At 40.7% G+C, this 20,945-nt stretch overlaps 1 protein-coding gene across 5 annotated transcripts in view; it reads left to right on the top strand.

Moving 5' to 3' along the window:
* Kansl1 (KAT8 regulatory NSL complex subunit 1) overlaps positions 1-20,945 on the top strand; it is a 114,611-nt gene that overhangs the window by 32,789 nt on the left and 60,877 nt on the right. For all 5 annotated transcript variants that reach the window (XM_090350003.1, XM_090350002.1, XM_090350001.1 and 2 more), the window contains one exon: positions 2,946-4,317. In XM_090350003.1, coding sequence (XP_090206129.1) covers positions 3,029-4,317 — 1,289 coding nt within the window. In that variant the 5' untranslated portion in view covers positions 2,946-3,028. The remainder of the gene's footprint in view (positions 1-2,945; positions 4,318-20,945) is intronic.

The raw sequence follows: 20,945 nt of genomic DNA on the forward strand, positions 1-20,945 counted from the left end.
TTATTGGCAACAAGTATTAGTGCTTTTCTTTAAAGTGACAGCAGTTCTCACTTTGCTTGGCTGCAAGCTACCAGGTTTCTTTCTTTTTGCTCATCCTGGGCTTGAACTTGGGGCCTGGGTGCTGTCCTTGAGCCTCTTCAGGCTCAAGGCTAGTTAGTGTTCTACCACTTGAGCCACAGCATCACTTCCAGCTTTTTTGAGTAGTTTATTGGAGTTAGAGTCTCATGGGGACTTTTCTGCCCAGGCTGGATTCAAATTAAGATCCTCAGATTTCAACATCCTAAGTAGTAAGGATTGTAGGTGTGAGCCACTGGTCTCCTCCTCCTCCTCCTCCTCTTCCTCTTCCCTCTCCTCCCCCTTCATTCCCCTCCTTTTCCCTCTTCTCCTTTTTCTTTTTTTCCTTCTTTTCTTTGTGATATGTGGTCTGTTTATGTAGGCTAAGCTGGCCCTGACCTGTAAAGTCTCCAGCCTCATTTTCTGGTGTGCTGACATTAAAGATATGTACTACTGTTCCCAACCCAGGTTGAATAATCATAGTTTTAATTTGTTTTGTTTTGTTTTGTTTTGGACAGTCTTGAACTCGGGGCAGGGGTGCTGTGTTTGAGCCACAGTGCCACTGTTTTCTGGTGGTTAATGCATCAAAGTGCTTTATACATTTGTGTGTGTGTGGGGGGGGGGTGGGTCATGGGGCTTGAACTAGGTCTGGGTGTTGTCCCTGAGCTCTTTAGCTCAAGGCTACTGCCCTACTTCCCATTTTCTTGAGGTTAGTTGGAGATAAGAGCCTCAGGTCCTTTTGTGCCTGGGTTGGCTTTGAACCTCTATCCTCAGATCTCAGCCTCCTGAGTAGCTGGGATTACAGGTGTCAGCCACCACGCCTGGCCATATTTTTTCTTTAAACACAGAATTTTAAAGCATTCTCAATAGTCATGATAATGAAATATATAGCGTAAGCCACTGGCTCACACTTATAAACCCACCTACCCAGGAGGTAGAGATTGGGAGGATGAAGTTTCTCAAGCCCAGCAAAAAACAATAATTCATCTTAGGGGAAAAAGTATATATGGTAGTATGTTCTTGTCTTCCCAGTTATGTGGGAGGCTTAAAGTGAAAGATAGCAGTCCAGGCCAGTCAAGGGAAGAAAAAGAGACGCTATCTAAAAAATAAAGCACAAAGGAGCTGAGAGTGGTAGGTAGTGTAGAGTGCCTGCCTGCCTAGCGAACAAGAGGCTCTTGAGTTTAATTCATAGTACTGACAACAGCAACATAAAGAACATAAAAAAAAAAAAATTAACACATGCTCATGCAGGTACTGGAGCTTCAACTCAGGGCCTGGGCACTGTCCCTTAGCCTTTTTTTCCCTCAAGGTTAGCGCTCTACCACTTAAGTCCTAGCTCTACTTTTGGCTTTTTGGTGGTTAATTATAGGTAAGAATCTCACAGACTTTCCGACCATAGCTGGATTCCAACCTTGATCCTTAGATATCACAAACTCCTGAGTAGCTAGGTTTACAGGCATGATCCAATTGTACCCAGTGGTAACCGACATTTTAAAAACAAAACACAACTTAAAGCATGATGACTTAGTAAAATTTGTTGCCACTGCATTGATTTATGCGCTCATGAAAATATCACCAGTGAAAAGGACATGGTTTTGTATTAATATGAAAGTATGGACCCCTCTAAATGGATTTGGACACCCATAGAAATTCAGAGACCACACTTTAAAAAAAATGGCTGATTTAGTTTTATATGTTTCCTGTTGATCTCAGACCATATATGGGGAAAAGGCAAATGATGGAGGCATGAAGCTTATTAAATAAAAGTGCTATCACTAGCTAAGAAAATGAAAGTATGAGCAATAAATATGTTGGAAGAAGAAAGGAGGTTCTTATTTTCACAGAGCCTAAGAGTTAGAGATAGTTAGCAATATTTACTAACTCTTGTCTGGTTGATAAATATTATGTACATTAATACTAAGTATATATGTCTATGTAATTGAGCATTTTTGTATTTTGAAAATAGTAGTTTTGCCAAGGAAGTGAGTTGAAAAAAGGCAGAAGGGATCTTACGTAGTGCAGCAGCTAGCAGGAAGAAGAGAAAAGATAGTAGTGCTAAGAACACTGAGAATAGAGAATTTTAAGGCAGTCAACACTACCTAATGCTTGGAAGACAGATGAGGTAGTAGGTAGTATGACCTTTGCCAAAGCCACTTGAATTGGAATCTAGACTACGGAATAGTAAAAATGCAGAGGCAGCTGTTTTGAGATCATGGGAGAGGGGAAGGGTGGGCAATTAATTTGACAATTGAAGAGGTGTGAATAGATTCTTAGCTTGAAAGTAAGAAGCTATTAGAGCTCGTGATAAAGAAAAGAAAATGGATGAAGCTGATTGGTTTTGTAAGTGTGGTATAGTTAGCGTTATAGTATGGTTTATACTTGTAGAGAAGCTGATGGAAACTGGATTCCTGGGTGTAAAAATTCAGACTTTTGACATCTGACATATAATTTTTTTTCTGTGTGAACCCAAGAAGCCCATTACTAATTCTGTTACTGGGTGTTTGTTTGTTTATTTATTTATTTATTTTTGCCAGTCCTGGGCTTAGTCTCAGGGTCTGAGCACTGTCTTTGGACTTTCTCAAGGATAGATCCCTACCACTTGAGCCACAGCACCACTTCCGGCTTTTTTCTATGTATGTGGTACCAAGGAATCAAACCCCAGGTCTTCGTGCATGCTAGGTAAACGCTCTACCACTAGGCCAACTAGTCAACTGAAAGAATCTGTTCTATTTTACAACTTTAAGATCTGTGGTTAACAAATGACAAGAAGGATAAACTTTTTCTGGAGGCAGAGTTTTGACAATAGCTTCAAGAAGTACTTATATTAAATATGTGCGTTATTTTTGAATGGGCTTATATTTTTAACTTCCTTTTTTTCTTTTCTCTTTTAGTTTGTTCTCAGGGGAGGCAGCAAGGGGCCGTGGAGCTGGCCTCAGCACCAGGAGAGGCTGGACTTCCTGTCTCTCTGTGCTGAATGGCTGCGATGGCGCCCGCTCTTACTGACGCAGCAGCTGAAGCACACCACATCCGGTTCAAACTGGCTCCCCCATCCTCCACCTTGTCTCCAGGCAGTGCCGAAAATAACGGCAACGCCAACATCCTTATTGCTGCCAACGGAACCAAAAGAAAAGCCATTGCTGCAGAGGATCCCGGTCTAGACTTCAGAAATAATCCTACCAAGGACGACTTGGGAAAGCTGCAACCACTGGTGGCATCTTATCTCTGCTCTGATGTAACATCTGTTCCTTCGAAGGAATCTTTGAAATTACAAGGGGTCTTTAGCAAGCAGACAGTCCTTAAATCTCATCCTCTCTTATCGCAGTCCTATGAACTCCGAGCTGAGTTGTTGGGGAGACAGCCAGTTTTGGAGTTTTCCTTAGAAAATCTTAGAACCATGAATACAAGTGGTCAGACAGCTCTGCCACAAGCGCCTGTAAATGGATTGGCTAAGAAATTGACTAAAAGTTCAACACATTCTGATCATGACAATTCCACTTCCCTCAATGGGGGAAAATGGGCTCTCACCTCATCTGCTCTGCAGGGAGGTGAAGTTGGGGGATGTGACTCCGGGGACTTAAAGGGGGGTATGACCAATTGCACTCTTCCACACAGAAGCCTTGATATAGAACACACAACTCTATATAGCAATAATAGCACTGCAAACAAATCTTCTGTCAATTCCATGGAACAGCCCGCACTTCAAGGAAGCAGTAGGTTATCACTTGTTACAGACTCCAGCTCTAACTTGGGAGGTATCAAGTTAGAGGGCAAAACATCTCCCCAGTCTTCCATTCTTTTCAGTGCTTTAGATTCGGATACAAGGATCACAGCTTTACTGAGGCGACAGGCTGATATTGAGATCCGTGCCCGCAGATTACAGAAGCGCTTACAGGTTGTACAAGCCAAGCAGGTGGAGAGGCATTTACAGCATCAATTAGGTGGATTTTTGGAGAAGACTTTGAGTAAACTGCCAAATTTGGAATCCTTGAGGTCACGGAGCCAGTTGATGCTGACCCGAAAGGCTGAAGCTGCCTTGAGAAAGGCTGCCAATGAGACCACCACTTCAGAAGGACTTAGCAACTTCTTGAAAAGCAATTCAATTTCAGAAGAGTTGGAGAGATTTACAGCTAGTGGCATAGCCAATTTGAGGTGCAGTGAGCAAGCATTTGATTCAGACATCACTGACAGTAGTTCAGGAGGGGAATCTGATATTGAAGAGGAAGAACTGACCAGAGCGGATCCTGAGCAATGTCATGTACCCCTGTGAGTAGAACCCTTGGAAATACATAATGTCATTCCTAGGCAAGGGAGGAAGACACAGTGAATCCCTAATTTGTAAAGAATATAATTCTTTATATATTGGCGGTTCGGTTCTTTTCTTTAGTTTTATGATAGATGCATAATATACCTTGTTTTAAAATGGCAGCTATTTTTGCTATATAGTGTTGCTGAAGCTAAAAGTTGCTTGTTTTAGCTGGGTGTGGCGGCTCACACCTGTAATGCTAGCTATCAGGAGGCTGAGATCTGAGGATCAAGGTTCAAAGCCAGCCCAGGCATGAAGGACCTGAGACTCTTATCTCCAGTGGAAGTGGGGCTTGGCTCAAGGGTAGGGTGATAGCCTTGAGCTGAAAAGCTCAGGGACAACGCCCAGGCCAAGTTCAAGCCCTATGACCCACCCAAAAATAAAAGAAAAAAAGAAAAAGTTGCTTGTTTGTTTTGAAGTCTTACTAAGGAAAAGAACTAGCAGTCCCCATTAATAAGTAACATTTCTTTTGGAATAATATATAGGACATTTTGTTATTTGTAAGTAGGAATGATGTTAAGTTGGTCTGACTTTATAGTTACATTTAATTGAATTTTTTTTTTTTTTTTTTTTTTTTTTTTGCCAGTCCTGGGCTTGAACTCAGGGCCTGAGCACTGTCCTTGGGTTTTTCTCAAGGCGAGAGCCACAGCACCACGTCTGGCTTTTTTTCTGTGTATGTGGTACTGAGGAACTGAACCCAGGTCTTTGTGCATGCTAGGCAAGCACTCTACCACTAGGGCCAAACTTCTGAATCCACATGGAGTGGATTCAGTCCTCAAGACTGAATTCCTATTTCTTCCACTCTCGCTGATACTAGTTGGAAGCCTCAGATTTTTTTTCAGGAAGCTGAGATAAGAGGATCATGGTATAACACCATCCTGGGCAGGAAAAGTCGATGAAGCTTATCTTCAATCAACCACAAAAAAAAAAAAAAAAAAAAAAAAAATCCAGAAGTGCAGCTTTGGCTCAAGTGATAGAGCCAAAACCTTAAGAATAGTGCCTAGGCCCTGAGTTCAAGCCCCAGGACTGGCACATACCCCCCTCTCATACTCCTACCCAGCCTAGGCAGAAAAGTCCAAAAGAGGCTCTTGTTTCCAGCTAATCCTAGCTTCTTAGGAGGCTAACTAGCTGTTCAAAGCCACCCCAGGCTGGAAAGTCTGTGAGACATTTTTTGGTGCTGGTCATGGAGTCTTGGACACTGACTGTGAGTTTTTGTGCTCAAGGCTAATACTCTACCACTTGAGCCACACATCCACTGAAGGGTTTTTGTTGTTTGTTTTTTCTTCTGTGATTAATTGGGGATAAAAATTTCATAGATTTTTCCTGTTCAGGTTAGCTTAGAATGGTAATCCTCAGATCTCAGCCTCTTGAGTAGCTAGGATTATAAGCGTTAGCTACCAGTACTGGGCCCCATAAGACTCTTACCTCCAACTAACCTCCAAAAAAAGCTGGAAATAGAGCTGTGACCCAAATGGTAGAACACTAACCTTGAGCACAAAAGCTAAGGAATAGCACTAAGGTACTGAATTCAAGCCTCAGGACTGGCACAAAAAAAGCTAGACTGGAGGCATGAGTCAAGTGGTACAACTTCAGCCTAAAGAAAGAAAGGTAAGTGAGAATGAGGCCTGAGTTCAAGCCAGGTACTGGTACATAAAACAACAGCTAATTACTGGGTGCAGTTGGAGGCTTGTAATCCTAGATACTCAAGAGGTTGAAATCTGAGCATCTTGGTTTGAAGCAAACCTGAGCAGTAAGGTCCTTGAGACTTTTTATTTCCAATTAACACCAAAAATCTGGAAGTAGAGCTATGGCTCAAGTGGTAGCGTTCTAGTTTTGAGCAAAAATGCTCAGGGACAGCCCATAGGCCTTGAATTTAAGCCCTAAGAGTAGCACAAAAAAACAACAGACAAAACCAAAAACCATCAATAAAACAATACTGGAGAGAGTTTAAAGTCTACTCTGTGTGTGTATGTAAGTGTGTGTCTGTGTGTACCTGTGCTTGTGCCTGTTCCTGTCTGTGTCCCCCCCTTCCCCCCCCCCCCCCCGGGCAGTCCTGGGGCTTTAACTCAGGGCCTGTTGGCCTGTTTATGTGGCACTGAGGAGTCATATCCTCAGTCATGGTGCTTGAACTTGGAGTCTGGATATTGTCTGTGAGTTCTTTTGCTCAAGGCTAGTTAGTGCTCTACCACTTTGAGATACAGCACCATTTTTGGTTTTCTGGTGGTTAATTGGAGATCAGAGTCTCATGGACTTTCTTACCTGTAGCATGAGTAGTAGCATGAGCCACCAGTGCCAGCTTGTCTCTGAGCTTTTTGCTTTAGGTTAGCCCTTGACCACTTGAGCTACAGCTCCACTTCTGGCCTTTTGTGGTTAATTAGAGATAGGAGTTTCATGGACTTTGCTACCTGGGCTGGCTTTGAATTGCAATCCATAATATCTCTGCATCCTGAGTAGCTAAAGTTACAGTTGTAAGCCACTACTACCTGGCTTGTTGTATGTAGTCCTCGTCCTCCTCCTTATCCTTCTCCTCTTTTTTTTTTTTTTGCCAGTACTGGGCTTGAGCTCAGGGCCTGAGCACTGTCCTTGGGCTTTCCTCAAGGCTAGAATTCTACCCTAAGCCACTGCACCACTGTGGCCTTTTCTGTGTATGTGTTACCGAGGAATTGAACCTGGGTCTTCGTGCATGCTAGGCAGGCACTCTACCACTAGGCCAAACTCCCGGCCTCCTTCCTCCTCTTCTTAAATTTGTTTCATAGCTCCTGAAGTCTGTTCTAAAGCATAATTGGTTAACAAATTGTCATTGTCCAGTTCAGTGACAGTAAAGTACTTTGAAATTTGGATGGTCTTAATTTCAGTGAGTTCTCTGTTGTTTCCCTTTTAAAGTTACACACTTTGGAGTATAGTAATTTACTAACATTTTGTAAATTTTGCTTTTTAAGGATTACAGCTCCTATTTGAATTTGTTAAGAGGGTGGATGTGGTGTTGCTAGGAGTAGCAATCATTGATTTGTTGTTTTCCCTCTATTTCCTTCCTTGTAGAGTAAAATAAACATTAGCTAGAAGATTTCACTTCTCTGCTCAGGACTACCTAAAGTACTAATCATGTAACTATTTTTTAAAGTTGAAGGAGTAAATTAAATGTTTATCACTTTACTCTGAATTCTACAACTTTTTTTTTGCCAGTCCTGGGCTTGAGCTCAGGGCCTGAGCACTGTCCTTGGACTTTCTCAAGGCTCTACCACTTGAGCCTCAGCACCACTTCCAGCTTTTTTGTTTTCTATGTATGTGGTACCAAGGAATCGAACCTGGGTCTTCGTGCATGGTAGGCAAATACTCTACCACTAGGCCAAACTCCTGGCCTCTCTTCTGCAACTTTTTTTTTTAACTGCTACCCAGGAAATGAACCCTGGGCTTTGTGCATGCTAGGAAAAGGCTCTCCTTATCTATACTCTCAGCACGTTTTGAAATGTGACTGTTGTTTTTACATTCATGAGCCATTCTGACCACAATTTTTGGAGAATCCAAGGCAAAAATCTTAGAACTTGAAACAAAAGAAGTTTCTTGACTTGAGAATTCACAGCTTGTGCACATGCTAGTCCTTAGGTTTGGGCACTTTCCTTTAGTTTCTAGCTTTAAGAAGCTAGAGCTCTACTACTTGAGCCACAGTTTTTTTCAGCTTTTTGGTCATTAATTGGAGATGAGAGTCTCATGGATTTTCCTACTATGGCTGTCGTCAAACCACAATGTCTCTGACTCCTGAGTAGCTACAATTACAGGTGTGAGCCTTAAGTGCCTGGGAGTTTTGAACTTTTAATATGTTCATTTCTTTGATCTACTTATTTTTTATAGTCTATTAAAAGTGCTCATTGTGTTTCTTTACATATTACAAATAAGGGAATAATGGCATTTATCTCAAAGATTTAGTTAACTCTGATTTGCTGAATATTTTTTTATTTAATACTCATTAGTTTTCTACTAACCTGAGTGTGACACAAACTCTTTGTTCTTCCTATTATCTTATTATCCCTGAGAAGATAGGTAGATAATCAAAAGTTATATTTAGTGCCTTTGGGATTTCACAAGAAACCAGGCAACAGGAATTTGATGTTGAAGTCATGTTACTTGTTTTAATGTAGTTGCTACACTTTTCTCCTACTTAAGTTAATGGTTTTCATTCCCTGTCCTTGGAAGTAATCTTATGTTAGAATAAGGACAATCATATAAGTACTTTATTGTTTGTTTTAATTTTTGGGGAAGTGTTGATAACTGACCTCAGAGTCTTCTTGCTAGGCAAGGATTCTACCTTTTTTGGGGGGGGGTCAGTCATGGGGCTTGAACTCTGGGCTTGGGGTCCCCTAAGGTTCTTTAAGCTCAAGGCTACACTTAGTGCATTAAGTACTTACTGATGGTCAGATGTGTAGGAATCGAGAAACTTTTTTTTTTTTTTGGTCAGGTAGTAGGTGCATTACTTCTCACACATTGGAATAGAGAAACTCTTGAGTAAACCAAGCCTTTATCTTTATGGTCTGCCTAGAGAGTAGGTACATGGTGAGACAAAGATGAATTTAATTGTGTCTATCACATAGTAATATAAAGTAAATGCTGGTGATATAAATAAAATAGGAAAAAAGTATAGCAGGTTGATGAGATTGGAAAAGATTATTAAAAATGACCTTTGAAAAGAGCCTAAGTTTACATTAAGACAGGTTTTCTGGGAATTGTGGTCTCTTAGGGGAGGTCAGTACATGCAGAAAGATAGGCACACTGGGCACACCAGAAAGACAGTATTTAAAAGGCATGTGGCTTAGCCAGACACGTGGCTCATGCCTATAATCCTAGCTACTGAGGAGGCTGAGATCTGAGGATTGCAGTTTAAAACCAGCACAGGCACAAAGACCATGAGACTTTTATCTCCAATTAACTAATAGAAAACCCCAAGTGGTACTGTGGCTCCAGGGGAAGGGCGGGCAGTAGCCTTGACCTGAAGAGCTCAGGGACAGGGCCCAGGACCAAGCCCCATGACCAAAAAAAAAAAGTTCACGGGGCTTTAGTGGCTAGAGTAGGATGTGTTGCTGTCAGTAAGAGTAAGGATGATTGATGTGAAGGAAAGAAAATAATTTTTAAAATGAGGTACAGGTAAATTTAATGGGACTTGGTAACAGTAATATGTGTGGGTGGTAAAGGAAGGGAAGGGTCATCATAGATAAGGCTTTTTTTTTTTTTTTTTTTTTTTTTTTTTTGCGCCAGTCCTGGGCTTCATCTCAGGGCCTGAGCACTATCCTTGGGCCTATTCAAGGCTAGAGCCCTACCGCTTCAGTCATAGCACCACTTTCAGCTTTTTTTTTTTTTCTTCCCAGTGTATGTGGTACCTGGGTCTTAGTGCATGCTAGGCAAGCACTCTTAACCACTAGGCCAAACTAATGGCCCCATAGATAAGTTTTAAGTCTGGGTGACAGCTGAAATAGATAATTACCAGAAGTATTTAAGTACCCATATTACAAAATAACTTTAGTCATTCCTTTTGGTCCAGTTTTCTTTGCTAATAAAAGTAGCCAGGTATGGTGTGGCTCACGCCTGTAATCCTAGCTACTTAGGAGGCTGGGATTTGAGGATAGCGGTTCAAAGCCAGCGGGACACTAAAGTCTGTGAGACTCTTATCTTCAGTTAACCACTGGAAAACGAGAAGTGACATTGTGGCTCCAGAGAGGGCAGTAGCCTTGAGCTGAAAGAGCTCAAGGACAGTGCCCTGGCCCAGAGTTCAAGTCCCACTACAGACAAAAAAAAAAAGGAAAGATTTTGTATTTTTTAAAAGTTCCAGCAAGTGTTAATTATCAGAGAACGAGCTTCTAATATCCTTTGTAATTATTAAATATACAGAGAGACTCCAAAGCCATATGCCAGAGAACTTGGCACATGATTAATTCATTTGTTATTAGCTCCTTACTGAATCCCTATTATGTGATAGGCTACTAGAAATACAGAAGTATGAAAGTTCTTGTCTTCTCAAGAGGATTATTGCTTAGAAACAAAGTTCAGAGTACTGTGAAAGTGATCATCAGGAATATGTTGTCAGTACATGGTAGTGATATGAAGAATTAATGGGAAAGAAAAGGAGATTGGGGAAGTAGTTAATGCTAAATAAGGTTCTGGAAATGAAAGGTGATTGACACTTCAGAGCAAAGTAAAATATATTTAAATTTCAGGTTCAGAGTTTAATTGAGAAGCCACTGACGTGGTTTGTACAATTGAATTTTTTTTTCTTTGCCAATCTTGGTATTTGAACTCAGGGCCTGAGCACTGTCCTTGAGCTTTCTCAAGGATAGCCCTCTACCACTTGGGCCATAGCACCACTTCTGGCTTTTTCTGTGTATGTGGTATGGAGTAACCAAACATGGATGTTAGGCAAGCACACTTTACCATGAGGCCACACTTCCAGCCCATAGTGGATTTTTTTTTATTTGTCAGTTGTGGGGCTTGAACTCTGGGCCTGGGCACTGTCCCTGAGCGCTTCAGTTCAAGGCTACAGCCCTACCATTCGAGCCATAGTGCCACTTCTGGTTTTTTAGAGGGTAATTGGAGATAATCAGTCTCATGGACTTTAGTGCCCTCAGATCTCAGCCTCCTGAGTAGCTAGGATTACAGGCTTGAACTACCGCCTGTGGATTTAATCATTTAACCCAACCAGTTAGGCTTTTACTTTAAGTTAGGTAGACGTTGAGATTGAGAAGGATCAGAAGAGGGAGATTTGACTTTTTAAAAATTAAATGTCCTGTCTGTTGGTTATTAACTAGAGGCTCTAGTATCTTTTCCAAAACATTCTGTTATGTTCCACCAACAAAATAAAGCAAATTGTTTTAACCATGGAAAGCTTGAAGCAACATTCAATTGTAACAGTAATACTTATTTTCCCTACTTTTCCCCCACTCCCAAACTTGGATCAAAATGGACTAAATTATTTTGCAGCCTGTGCAGAAATTTATGTGTAAAGTTATGTCCTTTAATGTCTATTGGTCCATTGTCCTTCCCTCCCCCAATTTTGTATCTGGGAAATTTATGCTCATACTCAGTGTAAAGAAAACATTTTCTAGGCTGGGAGTTTGGCCTAGTGGTTAAAGTGCTTGCCTAGCATGCACAAAGACCCGGGTTTGATTCCTTGGTACCACATACATACAAAAAAGCCAGAAGTGGTGCTGAAGCTCAAGTGGTAGAGCTCTAGCCTTGAGAAAGTCCAAGGACAGTGCTCAGGCCCTGAGCTCAAGCCCAGGACTGGCAAAAAAATAAAAATAAAAAAAAAAGAAAACATTTTCTATAAAGTGGTACTACTGGGGCCCAGAGTATTATCAAAGGTTTTTTCCCGCACGTCAGTAAATAAATTGGCTGTGAAGTTAGCTGAAATGTGGCAAAGTATATTTATAGTCAATTCTTCAACCAGAAACAGCCCATAGTAAGTAGTTGCTCTTCATTAATGAATTCAACCACTGATGACTGAAAATACTTGGGGAAAGTTGAATTTGTAGAGAGTATTCCCACACTTTAGTGACTTTAGCAAAGTACTATTTACTCACCATTTACGTTGAATTAAAAATGACAAGTAATGTAGACAGGATTTAATGTTTGTACAAATAGTTACCCTATTTATTTATTTTTGCCAGTCCTGGGGCCTGAACTCAGGGCCTGAACACTCTCCTTGGGCTTTCTCAAGGCTAGAGCTCTACCACTTGAACCACAACACAAGTTCTGGTTTTTCTATTTATGTGGTACGGAGGAGTCGAACCCGGGTCTTTGTGCATGCTAGGTAAGCACTCTACCACTAGGCCAAACTCCCAGCCCCGAGTTTCCCTATTTTAAACGAGGACAGTATATTCTGAAAGGTTGTTATTAAAATGTAAGTGTGTGTTGAGCAGTGGTGGCTCACTCCTGTAATCCTAGCTACTCAGCTGAGATCTGAGGATTATGGCTTGAAGCTGGACTGGGCAGAAAGTCCCTGTGAGACTCATCTCTTTTTTTATGTTTTGGGGTTTTGTTTGCCAGTCCTGGGGCTTGAACTCAGGATATGGGCACCATCCTTGGATACTTTTTTGCTCAAGTCTAGTACTCTGCCACTTGAGCCACAGTGCCACTTTGGCTTTTTCTATGTATGTGGTACCGAGGAATCAAACTGAGGGCCCTGTGCATGCTAAGCAAGCACTCTATCACTGGGCCAAACTCCCAGCTCCTCGTCTCTTTAAAAAAAAAAAAAAATTATTGTAAAGGTGATGTACAGAGGGGTTAGTTACATAAGTAAGGTAATGAGTACATTTCTTTTCAAACACTGTTACTCTTCCCTCCTTTGTTTTCTCCTGCAAAGAAAATGTCCTGCCCTGGGTCCTGGAGCTTGAACTCAGCCTGAGTGTTGTCCCTGAGCCTCTTTGTGCTTACCACTTGAGCTACGGTACCACTTCCAGGTATATTGAATTTTTGTTTATGTGGTACTGAAGAATTGAACCTAGGGACTCAGGCATGTTAGGCAAGCATTCTTATCACTAAGCTGCATTCCCAGCCCTGTGAGACTCATATCTCCAATTAACCATTCAAAAACCAGAAGTGGTGCTGTGACTCAAGTAGTAGAGCAGTATCCTTGAGCATAAAAGGTGCAGGGACAGCACCAGGCCCTGAGTTCATCCCTCTAATCAGCAACAACAACAACCACCACAAGTAAATATGTGTTAATCATGCAGCTGACTCAGTAGGTTGGAAATATTTAATGTCAGTTCTGTTGAAAGCTCAGACCAGAGGTCTTGTGAAGAAAATTAATTTTGATTGGAACAAAGGGTAATTGGTTGTAAGGTAGGGATATAGAAATATTATAATCTATTTTGAATCTTTTTTTTTTTTTGGCTAGTTGTGGGGCTTGAACTGAGGGCCTGGGCACTGCCCTTGAGCTTTCTCAAGGCCAGTGCTCTTCCACTTGTGCTATAGCACCACTTGCTGCTTTTTCTTTTCTTCTTTCTTTTCTTTTTTTGTGAGTCATGGGGCTTGAACTTGGCCTGGGCATTGTCCCTGAGCTCTTCAGCTCAAGTTAGCACCCTACTCCTGGAGCCACAGCTCTACTTCCCGCTTTCTAGTCGTTAATTGGAGATAAGAGTCTCAGGTCTTTTTGTACTTGGCTGGCTTTGAACCCTGGTTCTCAGATCTCAGTCTCCTGAATAGTTAGGATTTACAGACGTGAGCCACTGAGCTGGCTACTTCCAGCTTTTTCTGTATATGTGGAACCTAGGAATCTAATCATCTGATGTGTATCTGAGAATTTGGATGATGGTCTGTATTTGTAATGCACTTTCCTTGTTTTCCTTTTAATCTCTGTTTTCTCCATTGTTTTATGGAATTTAAGAGATGTATCCTAGTCCGATTAAGAAGGAAAGGAAAAGCTTAGATGCCCCTGATTTGTCAGCACTCAGGAAATAGAGGCAAGAAGACTGAGATGAGAATTTTTGATGCTATGTCTCAGGAAAAACCCTAAACAACAATGACAACAAAAACAACTCCCAAAAAACTGAGGACCTTTGAGACTAAATTAGTCTGAAACCTGGGAGACTGCAGAGCCCCAGGAGGATTTTGGCTGAATTGGATGAGCTAGGAAACATTTTAAAGCAACTTAGAGATTGGACATGTAGTAAAGGCAAAAATTTTAACTTATATGATTTAGGGAAGAGAGTAGGGAATGTTTTATGAGCTTCCATGTATTAATTTATATAATCCTCAATACCATAATGAGGTAGATAGTTTTAATTTTGCAGATTTGACTTACGGAATATTGAAAGTTAACTTATCTAGTAAGAGCTGGGCACAAACATTAGCTACATTGATGGAAACAAAAAATTAACCTTTGTATTGGTTGATGAAATCTATAATTTTTTTCTTCTTTTTTTTTTTTCCTTATAGTCCTGGGGCTTGAACTCAGAGGCTGTTTGCTATGTCTGAGCTTCTTTTTGCCTAGTGCTCTACCACTTGAGCCACAGTACCACTTCTGGCTTGTTTTGTTTATGTGGTACTGAGGAGTCAAACCCAGGGCTTCACTCTACCACAAAGCCACATTTCCAGATCTGTATAAAATGTTTTGTAAAGGTGAAATGAAGCATTTGACTTACTATGAATCAACTAATGTAACTTGATATCTCTTTTTAAAAGAGGAATAATGGCCTTTATCTTAACAAAATATGCTTACTGTTAAATCTACAATACCTTTTACTTTCGGAATGTAGTTGGGTGAAGGGGGATGGTTTGCTAGGACAAACCATCATAGTGTCTTGGAAGGAGCTATTGTGATTGATTAGTTGACTGAGTGACTTCTGGTGGTACTAGGGTTTGAATTGAGGACTTCATGCTTGCCATGACACCAGCCTATTTTTTTACCTTAATTATTTTTCACATAAGATTCACATTTTTGCTTTAGTCCAGCCTTGGAACATGATCATCCGACATACATGACTATCTTTATAGTTGGAATTATAGACAGATATCATCTCATCTTATTTTGTTATGGTAAATATCTTGCTAACTTTTTCCCTGACTGGCCTTGAACATGAATTCTCCTGATCACTTCTTCCCAAATAGGCTAAAGGCATATGCTACCATGCCTGTTTATTTTGGGGGTTTTGTGTACTGGCATATGTATGTGAGCAAACATGCACGTACATGCACTCATGTGCCAATATTGGGTTATGAACTTGGGACCCCACATTTTTCTCTCTCTCTATGTGCTGGTCCTGGAAGCTTGAGCTCAGAGTTTGGTAATTGTCTCTTGAGTTTTTGTGCTCAAGGCTAGTGCTCTAACACTGGAATCACAGCTCCATTTCCAGCTTTTTCTGGCTGGTTTGGAGGTAAGAATCTCAAGGGACTCTCCTACCTGGGCTGGCTTTGAGCCACCATGATCAAATCTTCGCCTTCTGAGAAGCTAGTATTATAGGCATGTGTGACTAGTGCCCAACTTGGGCTTCAAGCTTGTACTTGGCTTTTGTTTTTGTTTTTATTTACTCAAGGTTTGTGCTCTGCCAGTTGAATCATACCTCCATTTCCTGTTTTGTTTCTTTAAAGGCAAGAAAGATATTGATTGGTCATTTTTTTTTTTTTTTTTTTTTTTATTTTTGCCAGTCCTGGGCTTGAGCTCAGTGCCTGAGCACTGTCCTTGGACTTTCTCAAGGCTAGAGCTCTACCACTTGAGCCTCAGCACCACTTCCAGCTTTTTTCAATGTATGTGGTACTGAGGAATCGAGCCCTAGTCTTCGTGCATGCTAGACAAGAACTCTACAACTAGGCCAAACTCTCGGCCCGATTGGTCACATTTTTTAATGCTTGATAGCTTATCTTCATCTTTGTTATTTTCATATGACTGTAAAGCTGTAAATAAATTGCTTGAGATCATAAAAAAAGAACCTCCTTCCTCTCTCTTTCTCTCCTTTCCTTTTCTCCTTTCCACTTTCCCTCCCTTTCTTCCCCTCCTTCCTCCTTCAGTTCTGGGGCTTGAACTCCAGCCTGGCCTCTGTCTCTGAGGCTTTTTTTTTTCTTGCTCAAGGCTAGTATAAGTGTACTACCGCTTGAGCCACAGTTCACTTCCAAGCCAGTTCTTTCTTATTGCTGTATTTTTCTCCTGGAACTGACTGGGAGAGAGCACAAAGAAGATTCTGTTTTGAGAAATGGACAACTTGGAGGCACATACTGCTGCTGTAGCCACTCATTTAGCTAGATGACACCACAATTCACTAGTGAACTTGGTAACAACTGTGCAATAATAGGAAAGTAATTTTCTTCTACTGTAATAATCCAGAGAAGTCACTTCATATAGCTTTTTTTTTTTTCCTTTTTTTTTGCCAGTCCTGTCTTGAAGGCACTGTACTTGGGCTTTTTCTCAAGGCTAGAGCTCTACCACTTGAGCCACAGAACCACTTCTGGCTTTTTTCTAAGTATGTGGTACCAAGGAATCAAACCCCAGTGTTTTGTGCATGCTAGGCAAGCACTCTACCATTAGGCCAAACTCCTGGCCCCTATATAGTTTTTTCATCACATAGCAAAATTAAATGTGTTTGTGTGTGCACACGTGCGCTACTGGCACCCAGACCAAAATGAAACATTCTATACTTTTGGTGGAAAAGTCCTATTTCTCTGTTGCTGGGGGAGGGATACATGGATATACACATTATATATGTACATTTATACATTTTATATATATACTATATATATAAACTATATACCATATATATATATATCTGGCCTGGGCGCTGTCTCTGAGCTCTTCTGCTCAAGGCTACTGCCCTACCCTTGAACTGTAATCCCACTTCTCATTTTCTAGTGATTAATTGGAGATAAGAGTCTCAAGGCGGCCGGGAGTTTGACCTAGTGGTTAAAGTGCTTGCCTGGCATGCACGAAGACCCGGGTTCGATTCCTCGGTACCACATACATAGCAAAAAGCCGGAAGTGGTGCTGAGGCTCAAGTGGTAGAGCTCTAGCCTTGAGAAAATCCAAGGACAGGACTCAGGCCCTGAGCTCAAGCCCAGGACTGGCAGAAAAAAAAAAAAAAAAAAAAAAAAAGAGTCTCAAGGCTTGGCTTTGTAATGCCTGGACTGGCTTTGATCTCAGATATCAGCCTCCTGAGTAGCTAGGATTACAGTGTGAGCCACCTTGCCCAGCTGGAAAAATATTAAAAAAAAATTTTTTTTTGTCAGTCCTGGGGTTTGAACTCAGGACCTAGGCAAGCACTCTACCACTAGGCCAAACTCCTGGCCAAAAATATTGTTTATTATAAAGTATTTATGTTCTTTCTTCCTTGTTTTTCCCTTGTGTTTACATGATAAATGGATTATAAACATGTATTTAGAATGTTTTCAGAAATCTTTCTGAAAACTGGTTTCTAGAAGAACTTGAAAAAAAATTAAGGAATAGTTGAAGACTATCTTGGTTGGTTTTCATTCACTTAGTTTGAATATATTGTCACTTCAGTGCTTGAGTAGGTTTATAACTAACATTTGTTATTTTTCTTCTGTTCATTATGCAAGCAGTAGAAAATCTGAAGGACATACTAGAGGTTATTATTTTTCTTAGCATTTGTGAAATTAATAAGAAAGAGCAATAGAACAGAAATAAGGACTATCATTGAGAATTGTTAATTTTGTCTTTCTAGACTTGAGTTCCTCACACCTTTTCCAGAAAAATGTTTGTATACAAGGCCAGGCTGGGGGGGGGGAAAAAGGCTGTTGTCATTATTAGCCATATTCTATACCTAGCTGAGATATAGGACAAATGGACAAAGTGATTCGTTGTATTTCATGTTACTTGCATTTCCATTGAGAGTTCTTAGACTGGGTTCCACCTAGGGATTTAGTGACAGAACTACCTTAGTAGTCTGCTCATTCTCATGAGGTACCCTGATGCCAGTGTGTATGCTTACATTATCTGATTTATTTTTTTTTTGTATGCATGTGCCACATACAGCAGTGAAAGGACCCTAAGGCTGTGTTGTAGTGTGTGTGTGTGTGTGTGTGTGTGTGTGTGTGTGTGTGTGTGTGTGTGTATGTGTGACTGACCCTTGGCCTTGGGGGTGTGCTAGGGGTGCTCTACTTCTGAACTACATCTCCAGACCAGATTATGCTGTTGTGAATGGACCCATAGGGTAGAGTGAAGTGAAGTGATACTTTTTTGGATAAAGGAGTTGGAGTGTCATGCTTAGGAAAAAAATCTCCTTATCAACCTACGGAGGAATAAATGAGTAAATAAATAGTTCATTCTTTTCTAGAAATGATTGAAAGCTGTCAGTTTCAGGTATGAATTCCTTGGGTTAGATTCCCCAGTGCTAAAAAAAAAAAAAAAAAAAAAGAAAAAAGAAAAAAGGAAAAGGGCCGGGAACGTGGTAGAGTCAGTGGTAGAGTGCTTGCCTAGCATGCACAAAGCCTTGAATTTGGTTCCTTGGTACCAGATGCACAGAAAAAGCTGAAAGTGGTGCTGTGGCTCAAGTATGGAGGGCTTGCCTTGAGAAAGCACAGGGACAGTGCCCAAGCCCTAAGATCAAGCCCCAGAACTGTCTTTGAACTATGATCCTCAGATCTCAGCCTCCTGAATAGCTAGGATTACAGGCATGAACACTGATACTGGCAGAGAAAGATTTTAATATTCACTGATACTTGGCAGAGAAAGATTTTAATATTTTAAGTCATTTGATGCTGTTGTGGGATAGACAGGTTGATTCTCCCATTGAGTAAGGCAAGGCTAAAACTGCCTAATTGCAATAAAAGTCATTGAGCCAGGGCAATGGAGATGAGGTGAGAGTGGTACAGATGTAAGACTTTTGAAGCATAAGATTTTAAAACTTATTTTGGTAGATAAAGTGTACATTTTTTATTTCCAGATGAGGATCAGGTGACAGCTGTACTAAAGATAACTAGAATAAGAGTCAAAGTTGTAATATAGAGGTTTTTTTGTTTTTTGGGTTTTTTTTAGCTTCTACGCTACTTCTGGCTTTTTCCTGAATATGTGGTACCAAAGAATCAAACCCAGGGCTTTGTGCATGCTAGGCCAGCACTCTACCAATAGGCCAAACTCTTGGCCAATATAAAGGATTTTATATGTAACATTTTCCCATGATTATACACTGTTGGAAACAGATGCTGTTACTACTACATTTTGACTACAGGAAATTGGCAGACTGTTAACAGAAGTGGTCTTTTTTTAAGAAGTACCCTAAATGAGAGAGTGACTATTGAATTTTTTTATTTAGCTCATTTAATTTTCATGTATGGTTTGTAGCAAGATATTTGTTGTTGTTGTTATTGGTAAATGAGAAAACTACTGTTTTTTGTTTTTGTGTGCCAGTACTGTAGCTTGAATACAGTGTACAAAGCTTGGGTTCTGTCCTTTTAGCTTTTTTGTTCAAGGCTAGCACCCTATCACCTGAACTGCTGCTCTGCTGTTCCACTTCTGACTTTTGGTGGTTAATTGGAGATTAATGTTTCATGTACTTTCTTGCCCATGCTATCTCTAGCATTGAATCATAATCCTCAGATCTAAGCCTCCTGAGTTGCTAGGATTATCACATGAGCCACCAGCATCTGGATAAAGTTAGGTTTTTCTGAGTGGGTATAATAGGTCATTACAAGTTAGTGATAGATAAGCACAGTTGTTTTAACTTTATGACTTAGGAATTCTTCAGTTGGGTTTTTTTTTTAAAGAAACTTTTTTTTTTTTTTTGGTATTTTCTTTTTTGGTGCTAGGGATCGAACCCAGGATGTTGCACTTGCTAGGCAAGCACTTTGCCACTGAGCTACATCCCAACCCTAGGAATTCTTCAGTTATAGTCTTATACTGGATCTGACTATATAACCTAGGCTATCCTCATACTTGTGGTCCTTTTGCCCACCTGCCTATTGCTGGGATTTTGAGATGGGAATTGAGTGTGCCTGACCCTGGTCTGATGCTTTTTGTTGTAACTTGTTTCATCAGTGCCTTTTCCGTATCTATGAAAATTGTAGAAAAAAAAGATAGGTATACACATATGCACATAATAGTATATTAATTTTTTATTTACTTTATTTTGCCAGTCCTAGAGTGTAGGCACTGTTTCTGAACTTCTTTTGCTCAAGGCGAGCATTTGAACCACAGCACCACTTCCTGCCTTTTCTGTTTATGTGATAGTGAGGAATTGAACCCATGGCTTCATGCATACTAGGCAAGCATTCTACCACTAAGCAACATTCCTATCCTATAATGTATTTATAAAAGCTTATACTTACTACTACTATCAGTGTGTAATCTTGCCTTGATTAACTCTTCTCAATAAATGCTGAATGCTTACTCTATTTTTTTTTTTGCCAGTCCTGGGCTTGAGCTCAGGGCCTAAGCACTGTCCTTGGGTTTTCTTTCTTTTTTTTTTGCCAGGCTTGGGCTTGGGCTCAGGGCCTGAGCACTGTCCTTGGACATTTCTTAAGTCTAGAGCTCTACCACTTGAGCTTCAGCACCACTTCCAGCTTCTTTCTATGTATGTGGTACCAAGAAATTGAACCCGGGTATTCGTGCATGCTAGGCAAGCACTCCACCACTAGGCCAAACTCCCGGCCCCTCCTTGGGTTTTCTTAAGGCTAGAGTTCTACCACTTGGGCCACAGCACCACTTCCAGCTTTTTCTCTGAATATGGTACCAAGGAATCGAATCTGGGTCTTTGTGCATGCTAGGCAAACACTTTACTACTGGGCCAAACTCCCAGCTCCTGAATGCTTACTCTTAATACACCACCAATACACAAACAGCATTAAATATAATGCACAAAAATTCATGTTCTTTCTAATTTAGCGACATTGCCATAAAGAATTCTTCAGATAAAAAATACAGAATATTGGCTGCTTAGACTATTAACACATATCACCTTACATGTAATTTTGTTACTGGCTTTATTGACCTCATAACTTGAAATATTTCATCTTTACTTTCTGACTCCTTAATTGTAATAGAAGGATCATGAATTTGAACTGATCTTAGCATTGTTTTGAACCATTGGGAGTGGTTAACAGGGATTGTTTTTGTTTTGTCCATTGTGGGGCTTGGACTCTGGGCCTGGGTGCTGTCTCT

This window comes from Megascapheus bottae, chromosome 17, assembly GCF_031878675.1.
Source record: "Megascapheus bottae isolate mThoBot1 chromosome 17, mThoBot2.hap1, whole genome shotgun sequence".
In the NCBI taxonomy this organism is placed as follows: domain Eukaryota; kingdom Metazoa; phylum Chordata; class Mammalia; order Rodentia; family Geomyidae; genus Megascapheus; species Megascapheus bottae.